The sequence below is a fragment of the Pecten maximus genome, chromosome 11 (genome assembly GCF_902652985.1).
Source record: "Pecten maximus chromosome 11, xPecMax1.1, whole genome shotgun sequence".
NCBI classification, from domain to species: Eukaryota; Metazoa; Mollusca; class Bivalvia; order Pectinida; family Pectinidae; genus Pecten; species Pecten maximus.
The window spans coordinates 29,570,978-29,586,339 of NC_047025.1; the positions used below are offsets into that span (position 1 = coordinate 29,570,978).

General features: G+C 37.2%; 1 protein-coding gene across 10 annotated transcripts in view; it reads left to right on the plus strand.

Moving 5' to 3' along the window:
- LOC117338242 (protein phosphatase 1 regulatory subunit 16A-like) overlaps positions 1-15,362 on the plus strand; it is a 94,033-nt gene that overhangs the window by 51,440 nt on the left and 27,231 nt on the right. For all 10 annotated transcript variants that reach the window (XR_004534991.1, XM_033899504.1, XM_033899509.1 and 7 more), the window contains exons 3-5: positions 1,825-1,895; positions 3,651-3,796; positions 12,749-12,852. Coding sequence is in view for 9 of the 10 variants with exons in the window: in XM_033899504.1 (XP_033755395.1) it covers positions 1,825-1,895; positions 3,651-3,796; positions 12,749-12,852 (321 nt within the window). In the remaining variant the exon portion in view is untranslated. The remainder of the gene's footprint in view (positions 1-1,824; positions 1,896-3,650; positions 3,797-12,748; positions 12,853-15,362) is intronic.

Sequence of the window (15,362 nt, forward strand, 5' to 3'; positions counted from 1 at the left end):
TTTTGACCAATAAGAATGGTTCTTTAATTTGTATTAACCAATTGAAATCTATATTTGTGACCAATAAGAATGGTTCTTTCTATAGTTACTGGATTGAAATCGGCTGATTGTTCTAGATCTGTTTCTCCATTTTTTCGTCATTAAGAAATGAAATAAATAGAAAATTTAATGTTTTTTTGTTTCTTATATGCAGTATATTTCATGACTATGACAGCATATCAAAGCTTGAATGAAAAACTTTGTTTATTCTGTAATTCGAGTGAATGATTTGATATCCTCTATATAATACAGCACTTCAAACTGATTCAAACAGAAGGGATTTTGGAATATGTGTACTTTTTATCAAACAAGATGTACATTATCACAGGAAAAATTCAGGGGAATTCATGATATACGGTAAACCTCCGGTTAGATCGAACACGCGGATAGTTCGAACACACATTTTTTTCTAGAAAAATAATATTTTTAAGCTAGAAAAATAATATTTTTAAGCTACTAATAGTTCGAACTCAGGTTGTTTATAACTGACACTATTTCGGATAGTTCGAACTTGTCAAATTAAGAACGTAAAGTAAGATTTTTTTCCCGGCAAACTCCATTGAAAGCTCGCAACGACCCGGCCCCGATGACTCCTAGAAAAAATGCCAAGACTTGCATTTGATCAACAGGCACGTTTAGGTTATTAGATTGCATGCGTGATCATTGGAATGTGTCTGTGATTTAATATATGCCACATATTTTAGCGTTAATTCAGTTGTTTACATTGCAAAATACACCATGCACGAGACAGCCGATTGCAAATTTAGGCCCCGACAATGTATAAATAACATTCGATATTTGTGTTGCGCTGTATGGCAAACTAAGAAATCATCCATGTATTTTCAAATATAGTGTTAACTTAGCATTATGATTATCTAATTGTGACTGGATATCTCTTAATTATTGCCAATCAAGGTATTACCTGAAAACCTGCGACCTCGCGCTAGGTAATTATATAAGCAGGCCACGCAAGGTGTTGCTTGCCCGATCGTGCTGAGTGATGTGATAAGCATTCACATCCAGTCAAAACAATCCACAGGTGTCCCAATTAGTGATGGATAATTTTGCAGGTATCAAATATGTTTGGTAGATAATATACGACTGAGCAGACATGTTGATGTTCTGACCTAATTTTATCAACATATATCGCCTGTTTTTACAGTAGTGCTTTCGTAAACGCAACAAGTTATGTAGACTATGCTTTCAATGTATTAAAGAGACCATTTATTACAATAATAAAGTGATAGTTTCTGATTCAGATAAAAAATATAGCAATGCGGAGATTATACTGTACAAATGTTAACTTTTGTGTCACAAATGAAACGTGTATTGAACTGTTTTGGGGCCTATGGCTATGCATTGCCCAAGCGGCTTCGCGCAATAACCATCGTAATTATTGCAAAATGAACAACATTTAACGATCAATTGACATTGAATTAAATAAAATACTATCATTTTACTTATTTATAAATGTGCCATTGTTCAGGCCGCCATTGTTACATATCAGATTTACAATGGATGTGATTGTGTCTAATGATTTTACTCTGCCGAGATTTTCGCCGATATCGACTCTTATTTTCTGAAGCATAATTTCGAATAATTCGAACAGGTTCGTCAATATTTATTTAATTTTATTCGAACTAACCGGAGGTTTACCATAGTTCACTCGATTAAATTAAATGTACATTGTAGTTTTGATATCATATATTAAAATATGAACAATAAATATCAATTTGACATGGCTACAAATTAAAATTTATATCAATTTTTTATTATTATCTTTAGTACGGAGACTTTTGACCCAGGGAGTGAACCCTAACTCCACCAATGAGGATGGACTGACAGCCCTTCACCAGGTATGTACTTGACAACTATTATTTGAGTCTGTATTTGTCTGACTCTTTCATGTATTTGTCTTTATGTGTGTGTTTTTTATAACTCTGTACAGTAGTTGAATACAGTATATGATACAGATGTTTTTTTTAAAGATCTGATCAATAATTTGTTTATAGAAATCTGACCAGAAATCTGTTGTTTTAAAAATCTGACCAGAAATCTGTTGTTTTAAAAATCTGACCAGAAATCTGTTGTTTATAGAAATCTGACAAGGAATCTGTTGTTTATAAATATCTGACCAGAAATCTGTTGTTTATAAATATCTGACAAGAAATATGTTGTTGATAGAGATATGACCAGGAATCTGTTGTTTATAGAGATATGACCAGGAATCTGTTGTTTATAGAGATATGACTAGGAATCTGTTGTTTATAGAGATCTGACCAGAAATCTGTTGTTTATAGAGATCTGACCACAAATCTGTTGTTTATAGAGATATGACAAGAAATCTGTTGTTTATAGCGATATGACTAGGAATCTGTTGTTTATAGAAATATGACCAGGAATCTGTTGTTTATAGAGATATGACAAGAAATCTGTTGTTTATAGAGATATGACTTGGCATCTATAACATTTATGAATAATACACTCTACCTTATGATTATTCCTGTTATAACATGATGTCTCGTCTCTTGGATTTCCACATTGTATTTCTAGAAGTTTTTGGTTCTTCACATTATGCTTCCAGATGTTTTGGCTTTTCTGACATAAATATTGATAATCTGCTAATGCTGTGTTTTTCTCTGGAACCATATATAGCTGTGAAATGATGTGATTATGGAACTACAACCGACAAGTGCAAATTAACTGGGAACGGTCGTAATAGATTGATATTTACATGGATGTAAACGTTGGCAATTCGTGTGTTAGCATCGCAGTAATTACTTCTGTAGATTAATTCACCATTAGTCATATACCTCTATCAGTCTACTGAAAACCCAAAGCTTTCTTCCAATATATTCAAAATATTCACCATTCTGATCATAATTCCAACTCTGTTGATTCTGGTGACAATTCTATCCCTCCTACCATTCTGGTGACAATTCTATCCCTCCCACCATTTTGGTGACAATTCTATCATTCCTACCATTCTGGTGACAATTCTATCCCTCCTACCATTCTGATGACAATTCTAACCCGCCTATCATTCTGATGACAATTCTAACCCGCCTATCATTCTGGTGACAATTCTATCCCTCCTACCATTCTGGTGACAATTCTATCCCGCCTATCATTCTGGTGGCAATTCTGTCCCTCATACCATTCTGGTGACAATACTACAAAGCTCCCAAAGCTACCATTCTCGCCACAATGCCATATAGGACTTAAGATTGTACTCGGTAGATTGTACTCGGTAGATTGTACTCGGTAGATTGTACTCGGTAGATTGTACTCGGTAGATTGTACTCGGTAGATTGTACTTGGTAGATTGACAAGGTATAGTAGGTTGATACATTATGTACTTGTGGTTGATTGACAGTAGCTTTGCTATTTCTTACCTGATAGATACTAGCCCTCCACCTCTGGGTTTCTAGTTCGTAACCCATGTGGGGCAGTTGCCTGGTACTGACCATAGTTTGGTAGTTTTTCTCCAAGTACTCTGGCTTTCCTCCTACTCCAAAACCAGGCACGTCATTAAAAGACCCTGGCTGTTAATACGACATTAAACAAAATATACCAAACCAAACCTGATAGATTGTCACCTCTATTTCCAGTGTTGTATCGACGACAGTGAAGAGATGCTGAAGCTTTTGCTAGAGTTTGGCGCCCAGGTGAATGCTCAGGACAGTGAGATGTGGACAGCGTTACACGCCGCCGCCACCTGTGGTCATGTGCACCTCTGTAAACACCTCATAGACAAGTAAGTACTGACGGCTTTAGTCGTGGTCAAGGTCATTACATTTGTAAGGCTTGGAAGCTGAAATACATCAGAATATAGAGGTGGTTGATATGTGTTAAAGATTGGAATTGGTAAAACGTAGTAATTTGAAGATAGTAATCATTGATATAAGCTCTAAACATGGTTTTTGCGATTTTGATATGTAAACTAAGTACGCGTGGGGGTAATTTTCATGATCAATCCACTTTCGTTTGTAGTTCGAGATTATGCAAGTTGATATCAAAATAATATGAGTGGGGGAAATTTTCGCAATCAAAAAGACTGTGTAATTAGCATAAATTTCCACGTTTACTGTAGGATATGAAAGATTGCTGTGTGCAAGGCTAGTAAGGTGTGGGGTTAATGATTTGTTAAAGGTTTGGAATCAGACTTTCTGATGTTTAGAATTTGAGATTGGTATGACTTAGAGAGTTGTTAAGTGTGTAAGGTTTTAAGAGACAATAAGCCGTCCTAGTGCCAACTCCTTACTATAGGGTTAACCAGTGTTTACTGTTAACTCCTTACTATAGGGTTAACTAATGTTTACTGTTAACTCCTTACTATAGGGTTAACCAGTGTTTACTGTTAACTCCTTACTATAGGGTTAACCAGTGTTTACTGCCAACTCCTTACATTAGGGTTATTAAAGGGTTAACAAGTGGCTACCAACAGTTCCTTTAAAGCTAAAAGTGAAGCGGAGAGCTATTAAAGACCCAATTTGATAGACTCTTGTTTGCCCAGCTAAGCAGAGAGAACTCCAGGTAACCCTATCACTCATTCCCCAAGGAGTCCTCGCTCGATTGGGAGGATACTAGTACTCTGAACTAACTTGGATATTTGTTTTGAATTTGTATATAACAACTTTAGTCAGCCCATTTGATAGTTAGTTTGTATATTGCATGACAACATGCATGGTGTCTTGAATGATCTTTACAGTTCCTTATCACAGACCTGTGGCTGTGTAATTGACCAGGTCATTGATAGAGTATTGGGCTTTCACACCAGATGGCACACTAAGGCTATCCGATCATCATCAATTCTCCACTCTCCTTGACCATGCTGCCTGTTTTCATTGGTCCATCAATAATTTGACACCTATATGTTATGGGAGGCTCACCCAGGCTGGGTCACTGACCATTTGTATTTACCCATGATAGATTTATGTACATTAACTGTTTGCTGTGTGTTTGAGGACATGGGGATATAGGGATGGCTGGGTCACTGACCATTTGTATTTACCCACGATAGATTTATGTTTGAGGACATGGGGATATAGGGATGGCTGGGCCACTGACCATTTGTATTTACCTATGATAGATTTATGTTTGAGGACATGGGGATATAGGGATGGCTGGGTCACTGACCATTTGTATTTACCTATGATAGATTTATGTTTGAGGACATGGGGATATAGGGATGGCTGGACCACTGACCATTTGTATTTACCCACGATAGATTTATGTTTGAGGACATGGGGATATAGGGATGGCTGGGTCACTGACCATTTGTATTTACCCATGATAGATTTATGTTTGAGGACATGGGGATATAGGGATGGCTGGACCACTGACCATTTGTATTTACCCACGATAGATTTATGTTTGAGGACATGGGGATATAGGGATGGCTGGGTCACTGACCATTTGTATTTACCCACGATAGATTTATGTACATTAACTGTTTGCTGTGTGTTTGAGGACATGGGGATATAGGGATGGCTGGGCCACTGACCATTTGTATTTACCCATGATAGATTTATGTTTGAGGACATGGGGATATGGGGATGGCTGGGTCACTGACCATTTGTATTTACCCATGATAGATTTATGTACATTAACTGTTTGCTGAGTGTTTGAGGACATGGGGATATAGGGATGGCTGGGTCACTGACCATTTGTATTTACCCACGATAGATTTATGTTTGAGGACATGGGGATATAGGGATGGCTGGGCCACTGACCATTTGTATTTACCCACGATAGATTTATGTTTGAGGACATGGGGATATAGGGATGGCTGGGTCACTGACCATTTGTATTTACCCATGATAGATTTATGTTTGAGGACATGGAGATATAGGGATGGCTGGGCCACTGACCATTTGTATTTACCCACGATAGATTTATGTACATTAACTGTTTGCTGTGTGTTTGAGGACATGGGGATATAGGGATGGCTGGGCCACTGACCATTTGTATTTACCCACGATAGATTTATGTTTGAGGACATGGGGATATAGGGATGGCTGGGCCACTGACCATTTGTATTTACCCACGATAGATTTATGTTTGAGGACATGGGGATATAGGGATGGCTGGGTCACTGACCATTTGTATTTACCCATGATAGATTTATGTTTGAGGACATGGAGATATAGGGATGGCTGGGCCACTGACCATTTGTATTTACCCACGATAGATTTATGTACATTAACTGTTTGCTGTGTGTTTGAGGACATGGGGATATAGGGATGGCTGGGCCACTGACCATTTGTATTTACCCACGATAGATTTATGTTTGAGGACATGGGGATATAGGGATGGCTGGGCCACTGACCATTTGTATTTACCCACGATAGATTTATGTTTGAGGACATGGGGATATGGGGATGGCTGGGTCACTGACCATTTGTATTTACCCACGATAGATTTATGTTTGAGGACATGGGGATATAGGGATGGCTGGGCCACTGACCATTTGTATTTACCCACGATAGATTTATGTTTGAGGACATGGGGATATAGGGATGGCTGGGCCACTGACCATTTGTATTTACCCATGATAGATTTATGTTTGAGGACATGGGGATATAGGGATGGCTGGGCCACTGACCATTTGTATTTATCCATGATAGATTTATGGACATTACTGTTTACTGTGTGTTTGAGGACATGGGGATATAGGGATTCTCTTAATGAAAAAAAGACAGATTAGAGTTTATAGGGATATTCCTATCCTCCTCAAAGTCAGATTGTGTCGTAATATTTGCTCACCTGATTTCTGTCAAATGAGCGGGTGTACATGTGAAATTCTTCTTCTGCTATGTTGATGAAGTAGTCCGTTCGTCAATATCCTAGAAATCTGGGGTGAATTAACCTAAATTGACTCTGTATAAATCTGTGAATAAAACTACCAAACAACTACTTTTATGCTATATTTATAACCCTGAGTTTTAATGTCTTGATACTGCACAGTGGCTACGAGATGTATATTTTTACGAGGAATGATCACCAGGTTGGCCTACAATGTTCTCATCATTGTTTCCTCCTATCGCTACCTTATTTCACCCTCCACAATCAGGACATTTCAGTAAGGGCATATAACACCACTAAAAAACTACTGACCTCACCATATATATATATATATATATAGACCCCAGGTTGATTGACCGAGCTACTACCACGCTGACACTTGCGCATAAAAGTAGCCTTATTTGAATATTGACGTTTTTTGAAATGTAGGTCAAATACCAAATGTTCCGAAGTCCCCAAATCCACGATCAAATATTTTGGCGTCTGAAAATCTGAGGAAATCCTTTGTTGATAGAATACATTAGCTGTGTGCATAGTGATAAGAGTGTAATGTGCTTGCCTCTGATACAACCTGCCCTTGATTTTTTAGTGTGACCTTTTGATATAAATATCATAATTTTTCATAATTTGCTCAGAAATATTAGACATATTTTTTTTTGCAGAAAAAAATGCATGTATTTGCAAGGAAGACTACATCTTCCTAAACTATATCTGGAGATCTGTTGATCAGGCATATAGAATAAATTCTTTGTTGCTTTTCACACATTAACATGAGACATATTGGGCATATTTGAGGGACGTGAAGGATATGTGGGATACACATTGTCATCATGTTGCCCTTCTGATTGTCCGATTGATCCGTAACATTAATTCATCTTAGCTGATGTCAGCAACTCAAGTAGAATGGCGCTGCCATATTTTGTGATCATCGTGTGACAAAGTTAATCAAGTACAAAGCTGAGCTATTGATTGTAGAATTGAATAGCTTCATTGCAATACTGGAAGCTGAGTAATGTATACTTTGTCATCCATATAAGGCAGGGTCATTCCTCAAAACTTACACCTGGTATTGTATCGCATCGCTAACTGACAGATATATATATTACGTTGAGCATTTCCTTCCTTTTCCACTTAGACCTTTTATATGAACACAATTTTACATTCAAGTTTCGCATGAACTCAGACAATGGTGAGGGCAAACCCCTTGAGCAAAGAGGCTGATTACTTACAGATATTATATGTAGAAAGTATACTTTCTTGTGTCTATTAGTCACATTATAATAACATTTTTGTAGGGATACAATAATAGGTTGCATAATACATTACAATATTGCCATTATTCATTATTTAATTATTAGTCACATTATAATAACATTTTTGTAGGGATACAATAAATAATAATAGGTTGCATAATACATTACAAGATTGCCATTATTCATTATTTAAGACCCCCCCCCCATAAGCATATGTGTTACAACTCTAAATATTTTTATAAGAAAAGTCTAAAGCTGAATTTATTTGTTTCTTTTGTCTGAGTGATCTGTTTAAATCCCTTTTATATTTGTTAGTTGTAGGATGTTCTATTCTCGGTGAAATGTTTTGGGTCAAAATTGACATTACTCTAGAGCTAGTTAGTTATGCTTTGAAGAGATGAGCCCACACACAATCTCTTCTAGAATTATATTCTATTGAACATGTAATTTATACAAATTAGGGACCAACTATATATAAGGAAGGATCAGTGTAGCCCTGACTTCCTGTGGTAATGACAAAAGATTAAATCTCAGACCTATATTTGGGCTAGAGCTAGCGCTCTATATCTAATGATGATTGTTCCCAGCTAGTTATATGTAGAAGACTTTCTTGTAGAAATCACAGACCAATGTTACCACATCTGCTTGTAGAAATTTCTCTCAGATGTCAATGAGATTTTAGTCGGGATTGGTACATGTTATGCGTAACTGGGGAGGACAGCTATGCATAAAAGATAATTTCTCGACAGAAATTTTTTATTTTTCAAAATTGAAATAGTTATATTCGAATTGAATTTCAGAGTGAAAATACTATTACCATAGTAATTTTGATATGAATAGTTGTAAAGTGCATAAGAATGCTGATTGCATTGTAAGATATTGAAAGTGCTGACAACCATAACAAAATTTTATTTCAATGTTTCTAGATTTTATTTTTTCATTCACTTATGATTCTTCAAAAATGTCATTGATTCGGCTAAGAATGACAATATGCACTTAAAGTTTTTTTTTGAGGATGTATACATTGGGAGTTAGATTAATGAGGGTGAGGGTATGTAATAGAGATGGCATTGTATGCTGTATGGATGAGTGTATGGTGTTGGTGAGATACGGCTTGGTAGTATTTGGTGGAGATGTGTATATATATGGTAAGGATGAGTATATGGTGAGGATGAGTATATGGTAAGGATAAGTGTATGGTGAGGATGAGTATATGGTGAGGATGAGTATATGGTGAGGATGAGTGTATGGTGAGGATGAGTATATAGTGAGGATGAGTATATAGTGAGGATGAGTATATGGTGAGGATGAGTGTATGGTGAGGATGAATGTATGGTGAGGATATGTATAGTGAGGATGAGTGTATGGTGAGGATGAATGTATGGTGATGAGTATATGGTGAGGATGAGTATATGGTGAGGATGAGTATATGGTGAGGATATGTATAGTGAGGATGAGTATATGGTGAGGATGAATGTATGGTGAGGATGAGTATATGGTGAGGATGAGTATATGGTGAGGATGAGTGTATGGTGAGGATGAGTGTATGGTGAGGACGAGTATATAGTGAGGATGAGTATATGGTGAGGATGAGTGTATGGTGAGGATGAGTGTATGATGAGGATGAGTATATGGTGAGGATGAGTATATGGTGAGGATGGGTATATGGTGGGGATGAGTGTATGGTGAGGATGAGTGTATGATGAGGATGAGTATATGGTGAGGATGAGTGTATGGTGAGGATGAGTGTATGGTGAGGATGAGTATATGGTGAGGATGAGTGTATGGTGAGGATGAGTGTATGGTGAGGATGAGTGTATGGTGAGGATGAGTGTATGGTGAGGATGAGTGTATGGTGAGTATGAGTATATGGTGAGAATGAGTATATGGTGAGGATGAGTATATGGTGAGGATGAATGTATGGTGAGGATGAGTGTATGGTGAGGATGAATGTATGGTGAGGATGAGTATATGGTGAGGATGAATGTATGGTGAGGATGAGTGTATGATGAGGATGAGTGTATGATGATGATGAGTGTATGGTGAGGATGAGTATATGGTGAGGATGAATGTATGGTGAGGATGAGTGTATGATGAGGATGAGTATATGGTGAGGATGAGTATATGGTGAGGATGAGTGTATGGTGAGGATGAGTGTATGGTGAGGATGGGTGAATGGTGAGGATGAATGTATGGTGAGGATGAGTATATGGTGTTGGTGAGTGTATGGTAAGGATGAGTGTATGGTGAGGATGAGTGTATGGTGAGGATGAGTGTATGGTGAGGATGAGTGTATGGTGAGGATGGGTGAATGGTGAGGATGAGTGTATGGTGAGGATGAATGTATGGTGAGGATGAGTGTATGGTGAGGATGAGTATATGGTGAGGATGAGCGTATGGTGAGGATGAGCGTATGGTGAGGATGAGTGTATGGTCAGGATGGGTGAATGGTGAGGATGAGTGTATGATGAGGATGAGTGTATGGTGAGGATGAGTATATGGTGATGATGAGTATATGGTGAGGATGAGTGTATGGTGAGGATGAGTATATGGTGAGGATGAGTATATGGTGAGGATGAGTATATGGTGAGGATGAGTGTATGGTAAGGATGTGTGTATGGTGAGGATGTGTGTATGGTGAGGATGAGTATATGGTGAGGATGAGTATATAGTGAGGATGAGTATATGGTGAGGATGAGTGTATGGCGAGGATGAGTATATGGTGAGGATGATTATATGGTAAGGATGAGTATATGGTAAGGATGATTATATGGTAAGGATGAGTATATGGTGAGGATGAGTGTATTGTGAGGATGAGTATATGGTGAGGATGAGTATATGGTGAGGATGAGTATATGGTGAGGATGGGTATATGGTGAGGATGAGTATATCGTGAGGATGAGTGTATGGTGAGGATGAGTGTATGGTGAGGATGAGTATATGGTGAGGATGGGTGTATTGTGATTGATGAGCATATGATGAGGATGAGTATATGGTGAGGATGTGTGTATGGTGAGGATGAGTATATAGTGAGGATGAGTATATGGTGAGGATGAGTATATGGTGAGGATGATTATATGGTAAGGATGAGTATTTGGTGAGGATGAGTATATGGTGAGGATGGGTGTATTGTGAGGATCAGACCTTCAGGGAAAGATGTTGTAACTGATGATCATCAGTCTGATATTAGGCAAATGTCAGCCTATGACTTCTTATCTACAACATGTCACTCTCAATTTCATTCTGTCTTGTTACTCCATAAATTATTCCTGTGTGTAAAATAAGAAAAAAATATGGCATCTAAATTATTCACATATACAATGATCCTTACATTGATATCCGTGAAGTATAACAATTGTTACAGTTATCTTAAAGATGTTTCCATGGTTACAGATAAAAACCATTCCCTCATTTCTTATCAGTTTAGGTTTTATCCATAAACAAAGCTTGTTATCACAATGAGACATATTAAGTGAGTTGTGTTAGTGAACAGAATACCTATGTTTGTATATTTCATCTTTCGTGTTATAGGGCTGGGTATAAAACAAGAAAGGTGTGTCAGTAAAAGAATACTTATATATGTATACTTCATCTTTCGTGTTATAGGGCTGGGTATAAAACAAGAAAGGTGTGTCAGTAAAAGAATACTTATATATGTATACTTCATCTTTCGTGTTACAGGGCTGGGTATAAAACAAGAATGTTGAAATAATAAATTTCTCTTAACACGAAGAGAAAATATTAAAAATCACATTGGAAAACTATGAGATTGATATTGTATATTGATGATACTGATGTGCAGTGATGGAATTTCATTCCAAGCAGGGACTACATAGATTGTTGGGTAGAGTAACATTAATCTACTCCGTAAAGTACACAGAGTAAGATTATACCAGGGAACCACAAATACATTCATTTGTTAATGGACTATTGCTTCTATGGAATTTGAGAAATGGATTGATGTTGCCATAAAATCATTTGTATCTTAACTTTGATTTGTCTTCATTACCAGAGGTTGATTAGGTTATATAAGGCTAGTGATAAAGTGCTGGTTGGTTAAGTTTATCACTTTATCACTAGCCCTCAACCTCTGGGTTGCAAGTTCAAAACCTACGTGGGGCAGTTGCCAGGTACTGACTGTAGGCCAGTGGCTTTTCTCCGGGTACTCTGGCTTTCTTCCACCTCCAAAACCTGGCACGTCCTTAAATGACCCTGGCTGTTAATAGGATGTTAAACAAAAAACAAACCAAAAATGATGTTGCCATAAAATCAGTTGTATTTTAACTTTGATTTGTCTTTATTACCGGAGGTTGATTAGGTTATATATATATTTGTGTAGATGTTAGATAAATCAAGGCTTTGTGTAAGTTCTTATAAATTTGTATAAAAATGGATTCTTCCTTACCATTGATCAAATGAAATCATCTACTTATCAAAATTGCATGCAAATGCTCAAAATGTATGACAAATAGTAAATATTGTATGAGAGAGAGAGCCGAACAGTTAAATCAAGCTTAAAGAATGCAACTTGGTATTTCTAAATTACTATTTCTTCAAATTTTCATGTTAAAGAATGTGACTAACAAGTTGTTTAATACCACAGAAAAGCAGAATAAATTGGATTTTAGCATTAAGTCTTTGTTTTATAGGGGGGCAGAGCTTTTAGCTGTGAATGCTGATGGAAACATGCCATACGACATTTGTGAGGATGAAGTGACCTTGGACTATATAGAGACAGAGATGGCTAAGAGAGGTCAGTATTATAAAGGTCAAGGCCATTTGTTTCATAAACTGAAGCAAAGTTACTTCACAAACATAGGTCTGTAAGTTGTAGTAATTAAACTCCCCAGCATGACACATGAAGCAGAATATATATACAGAGGGTCATATTGAAAGGAAACAATTGAAATGGTCATGAAGATAAGATCGTCAAGGTCATTGAGTTTTTTTAAGATGACTGGGCTTGTCACGTGATGATCAACCTACTGATTGTGTTGGAATAGGAGACACATTTGATAGGATTTATTTACCATAGTTGTATTTACCAGTTGTCAGAAGTCTGTCTTCCCTGGCCACACACCAAATATACATGTATACTCTACGTAATATAGTGGTAGAGGAGCAGCCCTATAAGATGTGAGGGATATGCCAGACCAGATCTATGTCATTACAGCTAGGCGGACAAGTTTGTCTAGACATAGTGCATCATGATGTCCGGCTCTCAACAGGGACTTAGGCATTCATAGCAATTACTTTGTGGCCAAAGTCTTCCCCGTTTTGTCTGTTATCCTGTTAGATGGTGGGACATTTAAACACCCAGTCTACACCTGTCAGCTTGTTACTCTGCCATTACAACATTATTCCGTGCATCAAGTAATTGATGTAACTACAATCTTAATTTAGTTACTGATAAACTAATTGCAATTGAACGTCATCGATGCAGAGATGAAATTTCACATCATTATTGTTATTATAATTAATGTTTAGTCTCTGTTAGAAAAAAAAGTAAAATTGACCTACATCTTCAATGCTCCTTATGTCATACAAAAATTTTACATCCTGCCCTGCACAAATTATACAAAATGTCATCAACCTCATAAGGTTATGAATTATATGTCCCATGTTTTGACATTGAATTCTTCCATTCACGAAAGGAAAACATGGCTCTATCTTCATATCATAGCCTCAATATGTGTATGCCATAGGCCTTAAATGATACAAATTGATGAAGGGCATTAAAACAATACAGCATGCATGTGTATGCCATCTAGGGATACAATATTGTTATCATGTTGTGGCTATCAATGTAAAAGGGAGACAAATATTATATACTATATTATACAAAAAATGTTCTAAAAACCTTCTTGCTCTAAATGATGACCAATTTGGCTGGGAAGCATAACATTTCAATTAGGCGTGGAGTGGACTGTATACATCAGGGTTGGAGTGGCCCTCCAGCTCAAGTGGTTAATACAGGAGCTATGATTCTAGTGTGGAAACACTAGCTTTCTGTGGCCAACTGTAATTGAGCAGAATTATATGGGGCATTTGTTTTACTCTACATCTGTGGCAGTCATTGAGAAACGAAGTAAATTGATCGAATAGCTTTGTGGAGGGTGTTTTGTTTGATGCATATTTGTGAACAATTTTCCATACAATGAACATGTAATTCTCTATGGAAAAGTTGGGAGGCAGCACAACATATTCTGTGTTTTATGCTTGTTATTTGTGTTAACATTATCATGATAGTAAATGCTTTCTAACTGTAATTAAACCATAAACTGGAAGGTGTTTCCCCTTGTTTACAAATATTATACTGTATTCCAATGTCAAAGTGTCTCCATACATTGAAGTGTATTAATATGTCTCCATACATTGAAGTGTATTCCTATGTCTCCACACATTGAAGTGTATCCCTATGTCTCCATACATTGAAGTGTATACCTGTCTCCACACATTGGAGTGTATCTCTGTCTCCATACATTGAAGTGTATCCCTATGTCTCCATACATTGAAGTGTATCCCTATGTCTCCATCTCCATACATTGAAGTGTATCCCTATGTCTCCATACATTGAAGTCTATCCCTATGTCTCCACACATTGAAGTGTATCCCTGTCTCCATACATTGAAGTGTATCCCTATGTCTCCACACATTGAAGTGTATCCCTATGTCTCTATACATTGAAGTATATCCCTATGTCTCCACACATTGAAGTGTATCCCTGTCTCCATAATTGAAGTCTATCCCTATGTCTCCATACATTGGAGTGTATCCCTATGTCTCCATACATTGAAGTGTATTCCTATGTCTCCATACATTGAAGTGTATCCCTATGTCTCCATACATTGAAGTGTATCCCTATGTCTTTATACATTGAAGTGTATCCCTGTCTCCATACATTGAAGTCTATCCCTGTCTCCATACATTGAAGTGTATTCCTATGTCTCCATACATTGAAGTATATCCCTATGTCTCCACACATTGAAGTGTATCCCTGTCTCCATACATTGAAGTGTATCCCTATGTCTCCATACATTGGAGTGTATCCCTATGTCTCCATACATTGAAGTGTATTCCTATGTCTCCATACATTGAAGTGTATCCCTATGTCTCCATACATTGAAGTGTATCCCTATGTCTCCATACATTGGAGTGTATCCCTATGTCTCCATACATTGAAGTGTATCCCTATGTCTCCATACATTGAAATGTATCTATGTCTCCATACATTGAAGTGTATCCCTATGTCTCCATACATTG